The 22,515-nt window shown below is 40.5% G+C and overlaps 1 protein-coding gene across 24 annotated transcripts in view; it reads right to left on the bottom strand.

The window, feature by feature from the left end:
* Positions 1-22,515, bottom strand: part of ATP9B (ATPase phospholipid transporting 9B (putative)) — a 318,298-nt gene that overhangs the window by 211,431 nt on the left and 84,352 nt on the right. For all 24 annotated transcript variants that reach the window (XR_010152083.1, XR_010152079.1, XR_010152080.1 and 21 more), the window contains one exon: positions 3,091-3,185. Coding sequence is in view for 19 of the 24 variants with exons in the window: in XM_016933938.4 (XP_016789427.2) it covers positions 3,091-3,185 (95 nt within the window). In the remaining 5 variants the exon portion in view is untranslated. The remainder of the gene's footprint in view (positions 1-3,090; positions 3,186-22,515) is intronic.

Raw genomic sequence — 22,515 nt, 5'->3', positions numbered from 1 at the left:
AATATAGTAATTCTGAAAGTGTATGAACCCAGTAACAGTGCTTCAATGTAGATCAGGAAACAGGTAACAGAGCCAAAAGGAGAAATAGTTCCATCTACAAAAGGTATGGGATCTTAAAAGTCTTCTTCAGTAATTCAGAGAACGAATGGTAGAAAACAACTATAAAACTTTTTTAAACAACACTTTCCATTAGCTTGACCTAATGAACATTTACAGAACATCCAGGCAATAGCAGAACAAACATTATTTTAAAGCTCACATGGAATACTGACCCAGAGAGTTCATATGCTGGGCCATATCACAAGTTTCAATACATATGAAAGGACTGAAATAGAACAGAATATGTTCCATGACCATAAGAGAATTAAATAACAATAAATTACCAGACATTGGGAAAATCCCCAACTGTTTAGCAAATAACAGTGTATTTCCAAATAATCAAGGATGAAAAGAAGAATCATGAAGGAATTAGAAAATATTTTTAACTAAATGAAAATGATTTTTTAACTAAATTATTAATTATTTTTAACTAAATAAATCAAAATTTGTGTGACACAGGTAAACAATGCTTGGAAACAGGTTTACAGCTCTGAAAGTTTATAAATAGAAAATAATAAGTTATAAAATCAAAGGTCTAACTTCCACCTTAAGGAGGAAGAAACAAAAAAAATTATAAACTATGTAGAATGAAGGAAATAAAGAGCAGAAATTAATAACACAGAAAATGAACAAACAATGAAGATAATCAATGAAACCAAAAACAAGTTCTTTGAAATGATCGATAAAAGAGACAGGATATAAACTACCAATATTGGGAGTGAAAGAAGGAATCCTAAAATGGCTAAAAAATAATGGAATATTATGAACTTTATGCCATTAATGTTGTCAACTTACGTGAAATGAACCAATTCTCTGAAAAACACAAATTTCCAATGAAGAGAAAATCTGATTAACTCTATACCAAAGAAATTCAATTCACAATCAAGTGTTTTCCCAAAAAGTAATCTCTTGGATCAGATAGTTCCAAAAGTGAATTTGTTCAACATTTAAAAAATAAATAACGCCAATTTTATGCCAACTATTTTAAAAATTACAGGAGGCAAAAAGACTCCCCAACTCATTATAAGGCCAGCCTACCCCCAGATATCAAACTAAAGACATTAAACAAAAGCAATACAGATCCGTATGTTTCATGAACATCAGCACAAAACATCCTTAACAAAATATCAGCATATCAAATACCGTGACATAATAAAAAGACATGCAGTATGACTACTAGGTGAGGTTTATGCCAGTAATAAAAGGCTGGTGTAACACATATGAAATCAGTCCACATACCATCATATTAATAGATAAAGGAGAAAATCCATATGATCATCCCTACAGATACAGAAAAGCTTTGGAAAAATCTAACACCCATTCATGATAAAACCTCTCAGCAAACTAAGACTAGAAAGAACTTCCTCACCCTGACAGAGACTCCCTGAACAAGCTGCAGCTAGCATTATACATCAAGGCGGAATGCTTTTGCTCCGAGACTGTCAACAGGACACATCACCAAAGAGGACAAGCAGATGGCAAACAAGCACACAAAACAACGTTCAACACAACCGGCCATCACAGAAACGCAAACTGAAGCCACGATAAGATATCACTGCACATCCGTCAGAATGACTACAATAAAAACTGGTGACAACATTGAAGGCGGCAAGGACACAGAGAAACCGGGTCACTCATCCGGTGCTGGTGAGGACAGGGAATGGCACAGCCACTCTGGAAAACAGTTTGGCAGCTCCTTTGAAAGCCACACTGTGTGATCCAGGAACTGCCGCATGCACACACACCCCAGCCCCATCCTCAGGTGAGGAGGTGCTGCTCCCTGACATATAACTTCACTATTTAATAGCTGCCTGGTTGACTCTACCCACCACCAAGCAGGTAAAAGGCAGCTGTCAACTGCCCAACCTCTCCAATCTGCTTATCTGTTGGTCCAGTAGAACCTACCTTCCTTCATTCACTGACCATGGAAAAATGTAAGTTGTAATAACTCTAAACATATAAATTATGCATAGTATCCTAGATAATTTAAGTAAACAATCATAGAACACTGAAAATTAAAAACCCATGAAAACAAATCATCTGAGCAGCACTTCACTGCCTGGCTTTGACTGAGAAGCCTGATCCAGAGAAGCAGCTTGGACAATTTTCAAATAGAGCTTCTGACCTGAAGGCTAATGAAGTCCATGTGAGGTACAGAGAGAAAATAGAAGAAAGAAAAACACTTTTATGTGCCTAAGTAGGTGAAAATTAAAAACAGATACTCATTTGTGAATATCTGGTTTTACTGATTTGAAAGATTCTACACACACGAGCATGTATGTACTTTTTAATTGGCAAATATCAATACAAAATCGCAAAGGAGAGGAGCAAACAGCCAAATAAGAAATAAAAATTTATCGCTGGGCATGGTGGCTCAAACCTGTAATCCCAGCACTTTGAAAGACCAAGGTGAGAGGATTGCTTGAGACCAGGAGTTCAAGACCAGCCTGGGCAACATAGCAAGACCCCCATCTCTACAAAAAAAAAAATTAAGAACTGGCTGGGCGTGGTGGTGTGCACCTGTACTCCCATCTACTCAGGAGGCTGTGAAGAGAGCATCACTTGAGCCCAGGCGTTTGAGGCTGCAGTGAGCTATGATCATGTTACTGTATTTCAGTCTGGGCAACAGAGTGACAACCTATCACTTAAAAAATACAATAAATTGAAAAAGGAAAAGGACATTAAGAGGAGGAGGAGGCGGAAGAGGGAGAAGGGGGCAAGGAGAGGGAGGAAGGGCAGGAAGGTGAGCAGAAGGAGAAAGAAAACCTAAGTGTCAAAGAAAATTCACAATTACCTAAAACTGATTATGTGCTAAGACATCACAGAAATTATTTTGGCACAATTCTTCAATGAACCTTCGTGAGGAATAAAGAAATTATAAAACAAATTCTCAATGCATTAAATAAATTAGCTGGTATAAACAGAAATATACGTGAAGCCTAGAAACTACCACTGAAGATAAAAGGATGGAGTAGTCTTGGTGCTGCTCACCCCCAGAGCCGGCAGCCGTTGCGTGCAGCTCACTGCCACCTTCAGCTTCCAGTCAGTTTCACCATCTAGTTGATCAGTTCGAATAAAACACGAACCTTGGAAGTAGAGAATAAAAATTTACCACTCTTGAATTGTTACAGAAGGTTTTTCCTGAGCTACAGGTGCCATCAAAGAATAATTCCAGGGCACAGTAGGACAAAGAAATAACAATCTAGATATTCCCAGGAACAAAACTCCTTAAAAACTTTTATTTTACACAATGTTCCTTGATTCACAAAACAGGTTTCATGAAAAGATGTAGGCCATTATATTTTTTAAAATCACTTATTTCCTATTTGCTGTTCTTGCCTATTAAGGTTTAACATTAATCAGCCTTCTATTTTAGAAAAACTGCATTGATCATTTCTACTTTCAATGTATGTTTTGATAATAACAAAATAACAAATACACAAAAATATCCAACAGTGTATAGTATTATTTTGCTAATAAAATACCAGATTTACCATCATAAAAAATGTTCAATCATAAAAGCACAGCTACAATGCTAAGACCCAGGTAAATGTTACCATATGCTCTCAGGCCTATCCAGTTTCAAACATGCTAAGATATTCTATTATGAAAATCCACTACTCTTTGGCCGTGCTATCATCCCACTTCTCAGAATCTATTCTAATGATGGAATAGCAAAAGCACAAAATGACATACACACAAGGCTGCTCCTTGCAGCATTATTTATAATAACAGAAGACTGTTGTGAAACAAAGGGGAACAAACAGAGGACGAGCTGAATAAAACAGAGCACATACGGCAATACAGAGAGAAGAAAGTAAAGCAAACAAGATGACCTCAATACACTGTCATGGAAAGATCTCTAGGATATAGATTGTGAAATAAAGAAAGCAAGGTGCAGGACATTATATATAGAAAAACACATTATAGTTAAGAACAAGGGAGGGAGGAGAGAGAATTTGTGTATGTCCATACAGATCTCTATGCATATATAACTGTATACATGCATGTTCATCTGTGTGTGGATATGGATCTATGTGTGTATCTGTGTGTGTGCATGTATATGTGTGTGTGCGTGCATGGCTAACTTGTGTGTGCTGTGTGTGCACAAGCATATCTGTGTGCGCACATGCATGTGTACATATGTATTTGTGTGTGCTTGTGTGTATGTTTGTGTACATGGGTATCTGTGTATAATATGCATGTATAACTGTGAACAAGTACCTGAGGATCTGTGTGTTTGTGTGTGTGCATATTGGTGTGTGAACATATCTGTGTGCACACGTGTACCTATGTACGCATGCATGCATATCTGTGTGACAGATGTGAGGGCATGCAAATCTGTGTTTCTATGTGTGTGCCTCTGTGTGTGAGTGTATCTGTATGCATGCAAATGCTTCTGTGTGTGTGCACATATATCTGTGTACGCATGTATGTGTGTATAATACCTATAGAGGCAGGAAGGGAACAGGAATGGATGCTAGGCCTTTTGAATATATCTTATACTGTTCACTTTAAAACCAGATACATTTTATATAATTAAAAAGCCAAATTACACCAAACTTTTAAAAAACTCCTAAAAAATAAAAAGCAGCATATAAAACATAATTCACAGTTTAATCACAGAGAGAATTCATCCAGGTGACTTTTGAGGTTTCAAAAGTTTTGATGTTTTTTTTTCTTTTTTTTTTTTTTTTGAGACAGAGTCTCGCTCTGTCGCCAGGCTGGAGTGCAGTGGCGCAATCTCGGCTCACTGCAACCTCCACCTCCCAGGTTCAAGCAATTCTCCTGCCTCAGCCTTCTGAGTAGCTGGGACTACAGATGCGTGCCACCATGCCCAGCTAATTTTTTTGTATTTTTAGTAGAGACAGGGTTTCACCATGTTGGCCAGGATGGTCTCGATCTCTTGACCTCATGATCCACCCACCTCGGCCTCCCAAAGTGCTGGGATTACAGGTGTGAGCCACCACGCCTGGCCTGATGAAGAACTTTACACTGGGAAGATCAGTTGATAGCACCTGTATTTATTCATCACTAAAAGAGAGACATGTAGACATCTGCCTGGAGTTAGAAACAGGACTATACAGGAGCATTGCTATAGTATTCTTTAACCAAAAAAATGAAAAGCTAAAAGAAAACCAAAAATGAGTATGATCAACCCTTTAGATCCACCTACCAGTTAACAAAAATACAGGATATAAAGGAATGTATTAATTAATAACATGGTTGTTTTGTGTATGCACTCACACAATCTAGAATATCAGATATTCTCTATGTCCAATAACCCTGTTTTTTCAACAAATAAAAAACAAAGAAAGAGAAGGAATTGTTTTAGAAGAAAACAGATTTGAGAGACACCTGTACCAAGCGCAAGAGAAGGGCCCTCGCATCCTGACTGGAACAGATCAACTGTAAGAAGTGTGTGAGACAATCAGAAACCAGGAGACTTACCAAGCGTTAATCTAAGAAATCCTTGTTCAATAGTTTATGGTATGATAATGGAATTGTGGTTGTAATTTGTAAATGCTGAATTTGTTAATGCAATCAAATTATACACAGGATTTCATCCAAATGAGACATACGGATGAAACAAGACTGGCCATTTAATGAGCAGTCTTCCAGGGGACAATGGTGATGCAGCAGTCCATTACACTATAGCTTCATGCAGTGAAAATTCCTAGAATAAAGTTTAAGATCCAATTTAAAAAACAGAAAATGAATAAAACCTTTAAGGGAAGTTTACTTCCAGAAAGATAGAGCAGATGTACTCTTTCCTATTCTTCCTAAATAAAGCAAAAAATGCTGAACATTAAATTTTTAAAAATGATGATGATTCTACAAGAGGAGGAAAAGTGCAGTCCAGCTCAATTCCTCGGGTATCAAGAAAGGACAGTGGTGATTTCCTGTTTTCATCTTGCCCTTTTTATCTCAGACTAGCAAATGAAGAACCCGGCCACCCATAAATGCCAACAGGTGCAGACTTCATGACTATCATTGTCCCATGAAGACTTTCTTTAAAGATATAGGCAAGATTATTCTAAAATGTGTATAGAAAGGCAAAGTTGTTTAAAACAGCTAAAAGTTGTTTAGAATAGCTAAAACAATGTGGGGGAAAAAGGAAGAAAAAATGGGAGAAATCAGCCCACCAGATTTTAAGACTTACCAGATGGCTGCAGTAATCAAGATTGTTTGATACTGAAGAAGGAACAGAAACACAGATCAATGGAACAAAATAAAGAACCCAGAGAGAGTCCCCCCAACATACAAGTATGGCAACTACTTTTGATGCATTTACAAAAGCAATTTATGGAGAATGGAGTCTTCACTATAAATGACGCTAGAGCATTTGGACATACATAGCCCAACAACCCAAAGCCTTGACCTGAACCTTACATCTTATACAGTAATTAACTCACAACAGACCACAGATCTCAATGTAAAACTTTTAGGACAAAAAAAAAAAAAAACCACCACAAGAAGAAATCCTCAGGGCATAGGGCTGGAAGATGACTTCCTAAACAGGACATCAAAGGAACAACCCATTAAAAAAAAAATCAATTGGACTTCGATAAAATTAAATACTTTGAATATGTAAAGATCCTTGCAGAAGATGAAAAGACAAACTACAAACTAGTACAAAATATTTGTAAGCCACATATCTGACAAAGGACTCCTATGTAGAATATATAAAGAACTCTCAATGTCAATAGTTTAAAATAAATCCAATTAGAAAATGGGTAAAAGACATGAAAAGACACTTTACTAGAGTCCTGAGGATGGCAAACATGCAGCAAGAACGTGCTCAGCGTCGCCAGCCATAACGGAACGGCACACGCAAACCACGAGGAAGCACCGCTTCCATCAAACATCGGCCAAATGTGGCAAAACTAGATGTCCCAGGCATTGCTGGTGGGAATGTAAAACAAAACTGTAACTCTGGAAAAGAGTTTGTCAGTCTTAAAATAAGCATATAATGACCATAAAAATCAGCAACCTCACTCCTGGACATCGATCTGGAGAAATAAAAACTTATGTCCACAAAAAAGCTGTACATAATTGTTCAAAGCAGTTTTATTTATAACAAAAACCTGTAAACAACAAAAAACTTCAACCAACAATGATGAATGGTTTAAAATATGCTGTGGTACATCCATCCATGAAATCCTAGTTAGCAGTAAAAAAGGAACAAACTATTGACATATACAACAACTTGGATGGATCTCCAGGGTGTTGTGCTAAGCAGAAAGAGTCTCTAGGTGGGGCACGGTGGCTACGCCTGTAATCACTGCACCTTGGGAGGCCAAGGCGGATCGCAAGGGCGGGGCACGGTGGCTACGCCTGTAATCACTGCACCTTGGGAGGCCAAGGCGGATCGCAAGGTAGGGAGTTTGAGGTGGGCGGATCATGAGGTCAGGAGCTCGAGACCAGCCTGAACAGCATGGTGAAACCCTGTCTCTACCAAAAATACAAAAATTAGCCGGGTATGGTGGCGTGTGCCTGTAATCCCAGTTACTCAGGAGGCTGAGGCAGGAGAATTGCTTGAACCCAGCAGGTGGAAATTGCAGTGAGCTGAGATCGCGCCATAGCACTCCAGCCTGGGTGACAGAGCAAGACTCCATCTAAAAAAACAAACAAACAAACAAACAAAACGAGTCTCCCAAGGTCATAAATGGTTTGTTTCATTTATATAACACTCCAGAAATGACAAATTTATAGAAATGAAGACAAATTCATGGTTACCCAAGGTGAGGGCTGCTGGAAGCAGAGGGATGGCTGAGCCCACTGGGCTAGTGTGAGGGAGATCCTCACGGTGGTGCAACAGTTCTGCACCTTGACTGCGTTGGTGGTGACAGGAACCCACACTCAAGATGAAATAACACAGCCTTACGCGCACACACTGTACCAGTGTCAACATCCTGGTCTGATATTCTACTACAGGTAAGTTGTCAACCACTGAAGGAATCTCGATGAAGGGACACACGGGGTCTCCCTGTACTACCTTTGCAACTTCCCAGGAGTCATTAATTATGTCAATATAAAATGTATTTTTAAAAAAGGTGTTGTTCACTCTAGGAATAAGTTTTAAATAGCAAATTAAAGCTCTCAATTTAGGTTGCTAATAAAACTGCAATCTATCTTTCCTATTAATATGTATCTATATAACTCAACTATACTAGTATAAAAATATTCATATTTCACGAGTGAATTGCTTCATAACACCCTTTCTCAAACATGAACAGTCTTAAATTTTGGAAATGAACAAAATTTCAACAGTGCTAATATACTACAATGGTACTGAAGCAACAATCAGATTTAAATAATATCTAGATTTTTAAAAATAGATTTTTAATAAAAAAGCTCTATCAAGTTCCAAATATTTCAAATATACTTTCAAATCTTGAATTTTAATTCTGTTTTTAAGTAAAAAAGTTACTTAACACTATAGGGGGAAGGTGGCATCAATTAGACTAAACAAAATATGCTCATTAGCAAAGAATCTTTCATGTACAACTTAAGAAAATCTACAAAGATTCTGAAGCATACCATGTAAAGCTGCACAGCACAGCCAAGGCAAAAACAAGAAACCAGGGAAGAAAATGGTTTTTCCTCCAAGTTTTGAAAGCAAGATTCAGGCAATAAGTACTATGTGTTTTAGTGCCTACAACTTAATAAACTGAATAAATTTGGCGTCACAATCAGGTAGGGTCTAGTTTTCAGAACTCAGTATTATACTGGCGAATGCTTATAATCAAGTAGCTCAGCAGACGAACTAATCTGACATGCAGGAGAGAGACCTCTGACACTGCACTGGACCAGAAGGGGGCTTTCACACACCAGCCTTTCCAGCAACTGATGGAAATGTTTAAACTCAGAAACAACAATTCCAACACAATATACAATTTGATTCCAGAAACCTAAAAAATATATTAAGATGCTTTCCCAAACAAAGTCTACAGAATGGCATAAAAATCATATTATAAACCCAGAGATTAAAAATCTGTTTTTAAAACACATTTAGATTAAATAATGAAAAGGCCAACCTCAAAGTGTGACTCAAACATTTGGTGTTTGCAGTAAAGAGATAAATAATGCAAGTAACTGGACTTAACCTCTAAATATTGCACTACAGGAAGCACATTGTAACTATTTCAACACCTACAGAGGAGGAGACTCATCTCAATTGTTCTTGGCTCCCACTGCCATTCTAGGAGAGTTCCCCATCCTGTTTATCACTGTGTGCTCCCATTCATCAATTTCATTCAGAATCACACTAGGAATCGATGCCACCCAGCCCAGTGTGGCTCTGGGGAGTGCCTGACATGAGCTTGTGCTCATCCGACAGAGCCGGTGAATGAAAGTTACCGGCTGGCTGCAGCTCCTCCCTACCTTGGCAGCCAAGGTCAGCCAGAACAGAGCTCCTGGCCTTTCCCTCTCCAGAGCAAGAGACAGTCTGAGCTCAGTCAGCTTGCAAGTGATCACCGCAGCAAAACGGAAGCATTAAAGACAAGGGTCTTACACAGTAACAGTAATGACAGTATGGCTTTAAGTATTGGGGAGTCGTAAGGTAATTTTGTAACTTTGCTGGAAGTCCTAAGATAACTTTGTAATTTACTGTTAAAATGAAAAAATAGGTAAACAGCCTTTCAAAGCTCCTCACTGCTTAGAGGTCACAGCCATGTAGTAAACAGCCTGAAACTTCTGATTGTGGTCATTTCTAAGCCATTCAGCATTCAGGAACCATTCTTCCCACAGAAATGACTAAACTTTTATATATCTAATAAAGTCTGATAAAGATCACCTAATGCATAAAGCAGCTGAAATACTATGATATAATGGTCAAAATAATTCAAAATGGTTAAACTAATACTATTAAGTATTCATAATTAACAAATGTATAACTAAATAATAGTTAAGAAAAGGTATGTTAAGAAAAGGTTTACTTTTATCTTGAAGAAAGCAAATGGAGACTTGATGAAGATTTTACAGGAAATGTCCAAAAACACTCCGTGGGAACGCTGAGTCCAGAAACTCTGTGTGAAGACTCACAGCTTTCACACAGTCCAGCCAGGTTCTTCCTCAACACAGGTGACACACAGCATGCTCCCACATATTTCACCAATATTTACTGAACACCTACTATACTGAAAGCATTACTCTAGCTACCAAGTTTCCTACTGACCTTAACGGTGTTAGGTGACAGTATAACAAGTAAAAACAGACAACCAAATGTGAAAGAGAAAATAAGAGGTTCTAGAAGGACCTATTAATGGTATGGGGTTGACCATACAAATAGCCCAGCCTCAGAAATCACCAAGAAAACTCACTGTTCACCACTTGGAAGATACGGAAAGTCCCATTCCAGAGGCAGGGTGGAAGCCCTTGAGGGACCCGTCATAGAAAAATGCCTCCACTGTACAGGAAGTAGATGACCAACAACAGCCTGTATCAGGTCTTCTCAAAGTCTCCTCAACGAGGCAGGACGCTGCCTCCACAAACATGCTGCCTCTGCAAGCATGATGCTCTTTTCTGTCACGAACCTCAAAGGCCAAAGGACCAAGATCAGAGAGAACAACGGGGGCTGGAGAGGAGAAGAGAGAAGGACAGGGATAATGTGGCAAGGAGAAGAATGAGGCATGGAAGAGATTTAATACCAGCACACACTGGGGGCTTGGCTCATTGAGAAAATACCTCCCAAAGACTGTCAGGGGAGAAACAGACATAGCACTCCTAATTAAGGAAGGAGTCATGGAATTTATTCCATACTGTACTCCAGACTTGCCCACAGCTACCCCTTCTTCAAAAAATGTATGGAGTTATACATGTCTACTGGGAAGTCACTTCTTTCTCCCCCAAAAAGGGGAAGGTTACTAACATTTACTAAGCATCTACTTATGAGGTGCCAGTCATGGCCTATCCGCAATATCTGATGTCCTGTGAGACAGCAGGAAAAACTGTCCCTATTTTAGGCTCAGAGGTAAAGTACCCCAAGGTCTCCCAAGTGAGTGAAGAGTGCCATGATTAGGTCCATCTAACTCCAAACCCATTATACAAGAACACATAGCTCAGCCCTCCACCTCAGCACTTCAACCAAGAGCTGACTTCCTGAACAGTTGCAATTGCAATACACAAATGTAAAAAAAAACAAAAACAAAATCAAAAACAAACAAAACTTATTTGGGTTGTTTGTTGTTATAGTCATTTGTTTATTTTTATAGTCACTGGCTGAACTACTCTAGGAAATCCATCCCCCCGCAGGATGCAGCCACGGACCCCCTGCTCAGACTCTGCAGTCGCCAGGCTGAAATGCCACCACCAAGTCTCCTTCTATTTTTCTTGGCTTTCCGGAGGTTGCTCCTGGCTCCACGTAAACCACTTTGTGGTCAATGTGATGGCAGCAGTGGCGCCTCTGGAGTGGCGGCTGCGAAGACTGCAATGAGGGAGGTGTGCCTAGGGCTGCATGCTCCATGGAGCTGGCAGGATCCCCATCCCCTTCCGAGTTGGCAGGTATACATGTGCTCAGGGCAGTGCTGACATGCCTGGCACTCTGCCGGCTTGGCCCTCTGCAGACTTTGGGTGCCAACAAGCACGGGAGGGTGGCTCGGGGCAGGCCTGCAGGCAACCCTTGGGACAAACAGCCTGGGAACCATACATGGCATGTTGATGGTGGGAGTCCCACAAGTTCCTGGGCAAAAATGGGCAGGTCCCCTGTGAAACCCTACCTTCAAGCCAGAAACAACCTGAAGCCTCGGGGCTGGGCTGCCAGTTCCCAGTGAGGTCCACTGCCGGAAGTGAGGACTTCATTGATGACCATACAGCCAATCGGATAGTGCTTTTTCTAGGCCCGCCCATGGCTGCCCATGGACCAATCAGCATGCGCTTCCTCCCTTCTAAGTTCATTAAAAAAGCGCGTTTCGGCCAGACTCACACAGAAATTGGGACTACCAGCTGCGGGAAGGAGCTACCCACTCCGGGTCCCCTCTACTCTGAGGGCTGCACACTCCACAAGCCAACCTGCCTGCGGATAAAAGCTACCCACTCCAGGTCCCCTGTCCGCTGAGGGCTGCACACTCAACAGAACGACCTGCCTGCTGATAGGAGCTACCTACTCCGGGTCTCCTCTCCACTGAGAGCTGCAATCATCGGGACCACCTGCCTGTGGAGAGGAGCTACCCACTTAGCGTCTCCTGAGAGCTGTACTGTCGCTCAATAAACCACCTCTTTGCCTTGCTTACCCTCTAGTTGTCCATATACCTTGTTCTTCCTGGATGCCAGACAAGAACTTGAGACCAGCTCAATGGTGGGAATGAAAGAGCTGTAGCACAAACAGGGCAGAAACACGCCCTGCCATTCGCCTTATTCCAAGCAATGAGAAGGAGAGAAGATCTGTGGCTCTTCAGAGAGCCCAGACTTAATGGCTCACCGAGCCAGGGCTGTGACATCCTCTTTGGGGATCTGCGGTTCCTAGCGTCTCCAAGCCTCCTGGGGCCACGTTTCCTGGTGCCCGCAGTGGAAGTCGCTTACGGAACGCCTGATTTGGCCACAGCCTCACACAGAGCCGGCACCTGGAGCTGCCTGCCCTGCCACAGCCAGCATGCCTGGCTGTGTGCAGTGGCCAGATCCCACGCTCGCTCATACACCCCTTGCCACTCTGTTCCGGGCTCGCCCTCGGCAGGCGTGGGATCCGGGCCGGCAGCACAAGCTAAGCAAAGCCTGCTCGGCCAAGTAGGCAGAATGAGCCCAGCAGGCCTAAGCAAAACTTGGACAAAGGCTCCACGGGCCTTGGAGGTTTGTGGCTGGAAAAGCAACACCCCAAAGATCCTGTGACAAAAGGTAGTGCTCAGGCTGGCTTAGCTAGTTGGACTTCCAAGCTTCATCACTGGCTGTGTGTGGCTTAGAGACCTCTCACAATTCAGGGATTTCACGACTTTGCCCGTGTTCAGTCAGGGATGGGTGGCTTGGAGGTCTTCTCCATTGACTCCTGAGACCATCACCTTGGGCAAAAACCATCTTCCAGGCTGACAGGGAGGCCTGTGATGTCATGTGTAAGCTCAGCATTGTAGGACTCACCTTGGGGACAGAGGACCATGCATCATTTGGCCAGCTCAGAGGTTGTAGGTAAGCCCCTTGGGTCAGTGGGCTCTGGCATCATGGAGGACTGTTATCTCCCAGGGAGTCCTTTCACATTTGCCCCGAGTCCCATTGCAGCTGCTTCTGAGAGCGCCTAGCACATGCTCACAGTCTCCTGGCTCCAGGATAGGCTGGATCTAGGACTCTCCATGAAGCTTCTGGCTGGGTTGCTGTTTCTGCCCTCTGAAATGGTGGCCACCAAGCTCTCCAGTGTTCTCAACGACATCCTCAGAAATGAACTCTGCCAGGCTATTTTTCAAACAAAGTCTGTAGGGAAAGCTGCAGACATCTCAGCGCTTAGGACCTATCTCTCACCCTGGGCAGAACCTCTGGAGTATGGCATTGGAGCTGGGGACAGGACAGCAGCCAGCTCTACCAGGAGGGATACTCAGGTCATCCAGTGGGCACTGGGGATGGGGTTGTGGTGTAGCCCCTTCAGCACTGTCACCTCTGCCTTACAAGCTGCTGGGGCTGGAACTCACTGGGATACAATGCTCAGGAGCCCAGGTAGAGTCTAGAATATAGTCCACTTTAAGTTACTTTATGTTAGTGCCCTAGGCCAAGCCTGTCAGGAATTGGGCTTCTGCAACATGAGTCTGGGGAAAATAAGAACCATGGCCAGCCCCTCCTGGGTGGGGCTGCAGCCATAGCCTAGGAAGTGCAGGAAGACAGAGCCCCTGACTTTTTGGCTGCATGGGCTTAGAGTAGAGCTTCCTGCACATGGAGCTGGGGTAGAGAGGAAGATAATAGGCCATGGCTCAATTTCTGCAGACTCAATCTGTTCTCACTGAGAAAGAAGGTCTCGAAAAATATTAAAAGAAGTATTCCTAAAGGTAAATAACTGAACAAGTAAGGTTAATTTTAGAGATTCTCTTCAATGGATGAAAAGCCCTCCATAGGTTTTCAACTAGGGACAATTTACATTTGGCAACTTCTAGAGACACTGTTGGTTTTCACAACTGGAAAGGAAGTTAGGAGAATGCTACTGGCTTCTGGTGGAATGAGGACAAGAATATTCTCAACACCCAACAGTGCAGAAGACAGACCTGCCCACCACAGCAGAGACATATTGGGCCCAAAGCACCAACAGTGCTAGGCAGAGGTGAGAATGCCTACTCTGGAGGCTTCCATCCCAAACTGGCATAACAGAGTAGGCAGAGCCAGACAGTCAGAAGCTGAACACCAGCCCTGTAACTGACTACTCAATGCTCCCTTTCAAGTAACTTGACCTTGTTAGACCTCAGTTTTTTAATCTGTATAAGACTTACCCTGGAGTTATGTTGTAAAATTCAGGGAAAATACGTGAAAGCCTGTCATGAGTGTCATATACTGGGAACTCGTATCATGGTAGCTAGTTGTTTCTCAAATTTGGAGAAATCATTAAAGTAGATTATGTAAGAACAGATCTTCACATGGCTTAGTCCAGCCCACCCTTTCCATAGAACATTCTACAACTAAAATGTCCATACAAATCCACATCCATAATACCCTCATTTCCCCCTCTGAACCTCCTAAAAGTATTTCCACATGCTACTGAGCATTCTTGTGGTCTCTTACTCTACACAAATATTAAATGCTTTTCTCTCCTAGCTGATGCATTTTCAACTAATTATAGCTTCTAGCAACTCAGTGCCTAAATCTGCCCTATCTATGTAACTACCTCACCAATTTTATTTTATTTATTTTATTTTTTGAGATGGAGTCTCGCTCTGTCACCCAGCCTGGAGTGCACTGGCGCGATCTCAGCTCACTGCAAACTCCACCTCCTGGGTTCACACCATTCTCCTGCCTCAGCCTCCTGAGTAGCTGGGACTACAGGCGCCCGCCACCATGTCGGGCTAATTTTTTTTTTTGTATTTTTAGTAGAGATGGGGTTTCACCATGTTAGCCAGGATGGTCTCGATCTCCTGACCTCGTGATCCGCCTGCCTCGGCCTCCCAAAGTGCTGGGATTACAGGCATGAGCCACCATGCCCAGTCACCAATTTTATTTTTAATCCTTTTAAGTACCCTGTAATACGGGAATTATCATTGTTAAAATGGAATCTGGGAAATACAGAGACATGAACCCACCTGTCTAAGGCACAGAAAGATCAAGAGCCATGAAAAGATTCTCCAGTTATTGGCGTTATCAATTAAAGTATATCTGAGACAATGTCATCTGATTACATATACTTTAAAAAATATAGGGCTGGGCACAGTGACTCACGTCTGTAACCTCAACACTTTAGGAGACCAAGACGTCAGAATGGCTTGGACCCAGAAGTGCAAGACCAGCTTGGGCAACACGAGAAAACCCCATCTCTACAAAAACTAAAAAATAAAAAATTAGTGGGGCATGGTAGCAAGCACCTGTAGTCCCAGCTACTCGGGAAACTGAGGTGGAAGGATCACTTGAGCCCAGGAGTTCGAGACTGCAGTGAGCTATGATTAAGCCACAGCACTCTAGCCTGGGACAGTGCGAGACCTTTTCTGTCTCTGTCTGTCTGTCTGTCTCTGTCTCCCCCCATGTGTGTGTGTGTGTGTATAAAATAAAATATGAAAATAAAATATAAAAATATTAAAACAAGTATTCCTAAAGGTAAATAACTAAACAATTGAGGTTAATTTTAGAGATTTTAGAGACATATATTATATTACACACGCATATATATATACACACACACATACATATATTTAAATAAACCGTTAGGGGTTATTTGTCAAAAGAATTATAAAAAAATAAATTGCACGAGCTCACTGGTTTCAACTAAGAAGCAGTACAAGAAAGGTTGCAGTGCATATTATTTTAAAGTTACAGTTTTTTTCTAGATTGAATTTTCCCCTTTATGTATGGGTGAATGTTCTGATATAAAATATTAAAGTAACGTAAAATGGACTAAATTCTAGACTCTATCTGACACATCTGTGAGATGTCAATGCCATTCACTCTACTCTAGATTTTCTATTACATAAAGAAAAAAACAAGTGAGAATCTCTGGAGTCTCATAAATTTCCTGTATTCTGTGTTTCTAAAAGTGAAATAAATATCTAAATTTCTGTAAACTTATTAAACATTGAAAAAATAGCTGACTTTGTTTAAAGAAAAAAGCCATGCCTCATGTTAAATCATATGCTATTTTTTAAACTTAGAGAAAAACGTTATTACTTTTACTCAAGTTAAGTACAGTTAAAAATACTAACCTTGCAATAACTGAGGTGATTTAAAGAGAGAAAGAATGAACTCTAGCAAATCAGAAAGATGGCCAGCTTGACTTATTTCACAAGAACTGCATCTAATAATTTTTTAACAGAAAGCACTCGCTAAAACTGACGCCAGTTAAGGCTCAGCAAAAAATGTATTATTAAGTTGGCCTGCTTATATCCTATTACAGACTGCTTATGAATACTTGATTTTATTTTATACAACTGACAAGAGTCAACAGAAAAGGACAGGCTTAATGACAATTAAGATCAACTCGTGTATGTGTCACATAGGAGGGTGCATCAAGTGTGCTGAAGAAACTGACGGGACACTGTCGGAGCACGAGTCTGTCATATCGCATAATAAGTTACCCTGTAATATTAGTAGACTTCCTACAACAGCTCACAAATCCAACAGCTCTGAAAGAGATGGGCTAGGGTATACGGCCAACAAAAGAAAGATAGGCATTGACTTTGCATTTATAATACCAGATTGTCTGCCATTAAACTTAATTTTTAAATCATTTATATGATTTAATGACTCTGCATGAAATTTTCAAGCTGGTAGCAAGACGAATAGCACTACAGAGACCGTGTGGATGAGTACAGTGTCATTTAACCACCACCCCGTCCCACTAACAAGTGACAGACAGCTGAGGTACTATAATATGTCCCAAACACTTAAAGTATAATGTCATCACTTAGGAGACAAGTGAAAAAGATATTGACATTTATAAGAGATTGATGAAAATTAGTTCTAAAGCATTAATTTCTCTTAATACCACTAAAAGAATTGTGTGCACTCTGGAGATATTTGATCTGAATTAAGAAAGTGATGAAGTAATTGATTAATTGGAATTTAAGCCATCAGTCACCAGATCCATCAGCAGCTTCATTTACATTCTAAACAATCAGCTCACAGCCCAACAGAATATTCTGTGTTAATACACAGTCAATACGATGCCATGAGCAACCCACCATGCTGTACTGACAAGCACCCAGCTGCCAGTGTTCAAGCTGGGATATGCTGCATATATTAACACTTAGGACTTCCATCATATCTAAGATTTAAAATATTGTAATTATAATAAACAGTGTATTATCAGATTTTTTCAAACTGAAACTAAAAAGCAATAAAATAGTATTAAAACTGTTAGTAGATACAAAAATTCAGTACATTTGTAGTCTACTGAAAACAACTAGGCAATAAGATAACTTTAATTACTTAAAAATCACATAAACAGAATTTCTAAAGCTAAGAATTCTTGATTGAAAGCAATATTATAACACAAATTTTATATAGCTTGAAAGCTATTTGGTCTATTTTATAAGGAGAAGAAAAATAGCATGAAAAAACAATCTGACTTCTTTTTTTTTGAGATGGAGTCTCGCTCTGTCACCCAGGCTGGAGTGCAGTGGTGCGAACTCGGCTCACTGCAAGCTCCACCTCCCGGGTTCACGCCATTCTCCTGCCTCAGCCTCCCAAGTACCTGGGACTATAGGCGCCTGCCACCACGCCTGGCAAATTTTTTGTATTTTTCTAGAGATGGCGTTTCACCGTGTTAGCCAGGATGGTCTCAATCTCCTGACCTCGTGATCCACCCATCTCGGCCTCCCAAAGTGCTGGGATTACAGGCGTGAGCCACCGCGCCCAGCCCTGACTTCTTAATATCTGCATTTGAGTAACTATTATTTTAACAATTTAAATTTGACAGAAAAAATAAAACTGAGGATGAAAACAGAAGCATAGATTAAAACAAACTACAGCAGGGTCCTAACTTGAACCCATCAATAATCCTCCAGGGATATGTAAACAATAAAAAATCCAGCATACATGTGCAGTGTATACATTTTTCTGAGGAAAGAGGTGATAATTCTTAAGATTCTCAAAGGGATCCACGACCTTCAAAATATTATTACTCCACTATGAAGAGTGATTCTCCCTACAACATGGAATGTAAGACAAAATTAGAGAGAAATGTTTTAAAACATCATCAATTTGAAAGTGTTATTTATCCAAGGTTAACACAATAGATTATCTCATTTGAGTAATGTTCTAATATTCCATTTACGTTTTTCTGTCTTACTATGGCTTAAAAATGATGCAGTGAAACATTAAGAGGCTGAGGAAGAATTTCCAAAATTGCTATTAGTGGCCGGGCTCAGTGGTTTACACCTATAACCCCAGCACTTTGGGAGGCCAAGGCAGGTGGATCGCTTGAGGTCAGAAGTACAAGACCAGCCTGGCCAACGTGGTAAAACCCCATCTCTACTAAAAATACAAAAATCAGCCAGGAGTGGTGGCGTGCCTGGAGTCCCAGCTACTCAGGAGGCTGAGGCAGGAGAATCGCTGGAACCCAGGAGGCGGAGGTTGCAGTGAGCCGAGATCGCGCCACTGCACTCCAGCCTGGGTGACAAAGCGAGACCTCCTCCAAAAAGAGAAAAAACAAACAAACAAACAAACACAAACAAAAAAACCCATAAAATTGCTAATAGTCATATAATGTTAAGCAAGGTATTTACATTCTCCAGCCCTCAGATTCCTCTTCTGAAAAGTGGACATTTCTAAACAACTTTCAGCTTTAAAGTGCTTGACTTTGTTCATAATTTATCTTCTAACACAATCTACATAATCTTTTCCACTTAATTAATTACCCAAAACTGTTTTCATATTTGGAATAGTATCTTCCACATATTTCTATCACAACTGTTAAAAGGGCAATTAATACAATAGCATCTCCCAAATTAAAGCATTTTGTTATTCATTACACTGGATACACATTTGTAAAACAGGACAAATAAATCATAAATAAGTAGGTGAAGTAAGCAGGGATGGCAGTATAAAAACCTCTGAAAATATACTTCTGTGTAACTGCAATGAGAAGACTAGTGAAAATTGCCAAAAGCAACTGTTTCAGAACTCTGGAAAATAACCGGACTTGAAAGAATTCCAGGAGCATTTATTCAACAAAAACACTAAACCTAGCTAAGAGTGAGCTGTGTTAGTTAAAATCCCTGCGGCAATCACTAACAAAATAGTTTTTTAAGTACATTATAATAGAAATGATGGGGAATTAAAACACCACATTAGAAAATATTTAAAACAAAAGAAGGCAGTGATGGAGCAACAAAGACACAAAAATATCACAAGACACACAGAACACAAACAGCAAAACTGCAGATGTAAATTCTGCCTTATCAGTAATTACATTAAATAGAAATGGATTAAAGGCTCCAATCAACAGGCAGAGATCGATGGAACCTTTTGAGTGTGCCACCTACCTCCCATCAGGCTCTGGTGTATAATCAGATGATATAAAGCCATGAATGAAGTTACAGTTTCCCAGGAAGAACATGTACATCACAAATGTAGGTGTGCTTAGGACAGAATCCTGAGAAACACCATTTAAATTTCACAGAGAAAGGGGATGTAGGGTGAGGTCATGACGAAAAACATCTCATTCAAAAGGTTTGGCTGCAAAGCAAAGGACAGAGACGGGATGGTAGCTAGATAGGTGTGCTGGGTCACTGGGGGTTGGGGGTGGTCTTTGGTGACTGGGTAGAGACACGTTTCAACGCCTATAGGAAGAAGGCAATGGAGCTGTAGCTGAAAGTGGCGGGGTTGAGGGGAGGGTTGATGGCTAAGAGTTAATGAACAGGTGGTAAAGGCAGACAGGAGAAACACTGAGAAAGCTGGAATAAGCTGCCTTCAGGAACGGGCCTAGTCAACGGGAACACTGTGGGTTACACAGTGAACTCTACTGATTCACAGAGCTGCAGTCAGATGCTTGTGTGGCCTTCTCAGCTGGAACTCTACAGCCAGGTATGAGAGAAGAGACACTGGAGAGACTGATGTAGGGCTGTAAAGCTGATCAGGCAGGGTAACAGGGCAAAGGGAGCTCATCTGGATGGGGAGAATAATAATAATTAGCAAGTGTACATACCTGCTAAGATTTTAAATGGATACATTTTGCTGGATGTGAATTTTCCTAACTAAAGCTGATTTTTTAAACAAGCAGATTGACAGAATGAATGAAAAATCATGATGCAATTACATGCTGTCTACAAGACACACACTTCGTGTTCAAAGACACAAATAGGTAGAAAGTATGACAACAGAAAAAAGGTGCAAACAGTAACCAAAAGAGAGGTGCATGGCTGAAGACAGTTTATAATGATAAAAGGGCCAATCTGCCAAGCAAACATAAATATATTACATCTAACAGCAGAACTTCAAATACATGAATCAAAATCTGACAGAATAGAAGGAAAAACAGAGAAATAGTGACAAACTTCAGTACTCCACATTCAATAATGGATAGGACAACTAGATAGAAGATGAACAAAAAAAGAAGATTTGAACAATGCTGCAGACCTAGAACAAAATCTATGGAACATTCCACTCAACAGGAGCAGAATGTAGATTTTCCTCAAGTGCATACAGAATATTCTCAAGGATACCCAGTATGTTAGGACATTTTTCACAAATGTGAATAAACTTCAAAGGATAGAAATCATATAAAGTATGTTCTCCAACTACAATGGAATGAAATTAGAAATCAATAACAGAAGGAAATTTAGAAAATGTATAAATATGAGGAAATTCATATTCATTAATAAACAATGAATCAGGCCAGATAAGGTGGCTCACACCTGTAATCCCAGTGCTTTGGGAGGCTAAGGTGGGAGGATCACGTGAGGCCAGGTGGTCAAGACCAGCCTGGGCAACACAGCAACAGACACAACCTGTCTCTACAACAAAATTTAAAAATTACCCAGGTGTGGTGGTGTATGCCTGTATTGCTAGCTACCTGGGAGGCTGAGGCAAGAGAACTGCTTGAGCCCAGGGGTTCAAAGTTACAGTGATCATCATAGTGAACTATAATCATGTCACTGCACTCCAGCCTGGGTAACAAAGCAAGACCCTGTCTCTACAAAAATAAAATAAAAATAAAAATAAAAACTAAAAATAAATAAGCAATGAATCAAAGAAGATATCACAAGGGAAATTAGAAAATAATTTTGAGATGTATGGCCAAACCTCATGAAATACAGCAAAAGCAGTACTTAGATGGAAATTTGTAGTTATGAACACCTGTACTAAAAAAGACCCTCAAGTAAATAATCTAACTTTCCACCTTAAACTACAAAAAGAAGACTAAACTGAACAGAAAATAAGTGGAAGGAAGAAAACAATAAAAACAGAAACCAATAAATGAAATAAAGAACAGAAAAACAAGTGAGAAAAATCATTAAAACCAAAAGCTGGTTATTTTAAAAGATCAACAAGATTGACAAACCTTTAAGCTAGAGTGACCAAGAAAAAAAGAGAGAAGAGTTCAATTACTAAAATCAGGAACAAAGGAGGCTACATTGCTACCAACCTGACAGAAATAAAAAGGACTGTAAGGAAATCCTAAAAACAACTGCACGGCCGCAGATTAGATAACCTAGATAAAGTGGACAAATTATGAAAAAGACACAAACTACCAAAACTGGCTTGGAAAGAAATAGATAATCTGAATAATCCTGTAACAAGTAAAGAAACTGAATTAGTAATTTTTTAAAAATCAGAGTAAAGTCCAGTCCCAGAGGGTTTCATGGGCGAATTCTATCAAACGCTTAACAAAGAATTAATAATAATTCTTCACAAACTCTTCCAAAACACAGAAGAAAGAACACTTCTTAACTCATTCCACTAAGGCCAGTATTACCCTGACACAAAAACAAAAATAACACAAGAAAAAGCAAAACCAAAACTATAAGTCAATACATGTTTTTTTTTTTTTTTTTTTGAGACGGAGTTTCACTCTCGTCACCCAGCCTGGAGTGCATTAGCACAATCTCGGCTCACTGCAACCTATGCCTCCCAGGTTCAAGTGATTCTCCTGCCTCAGTGTCCTGAGTAGCTAGAATTATAGGCCTGTGCCACCATGACTGGCTAGTGTGTGTGTGTGTGTGTGTGTGTGTGTGTGTGTATATTTTTTTTAGTAGAGACGGGGTTTTGCCATGTTGGCAAGGCTAGTCTCAAACTCCTGACCTCAAGTGATCCACCCACCTCAGCCTCCCAAAGTGCTGGGACTACAGGTGTGAGCCACCACGCCCA

Source organism: Pan troglodytes, chromosome 17 (genome assembly GCF_028858775.2).
Source record: "Pan troglodytes isolate AG18354 chromosome 17, NHGRI_mPanTro3-v2.0_pri, whole genome shotgun sequence".
NCBI classification, from domain to species: Eukaryota; Metazoa; Chordata; class Mammalia; order Primates; family Hominidae; genus Pan; species Pan troglodytes.
The sequence above is the reverse complement of the archived record's forward strand: the minus strand, read 5'-3'. Positions and strand labels throughout refer to the sequence as shown.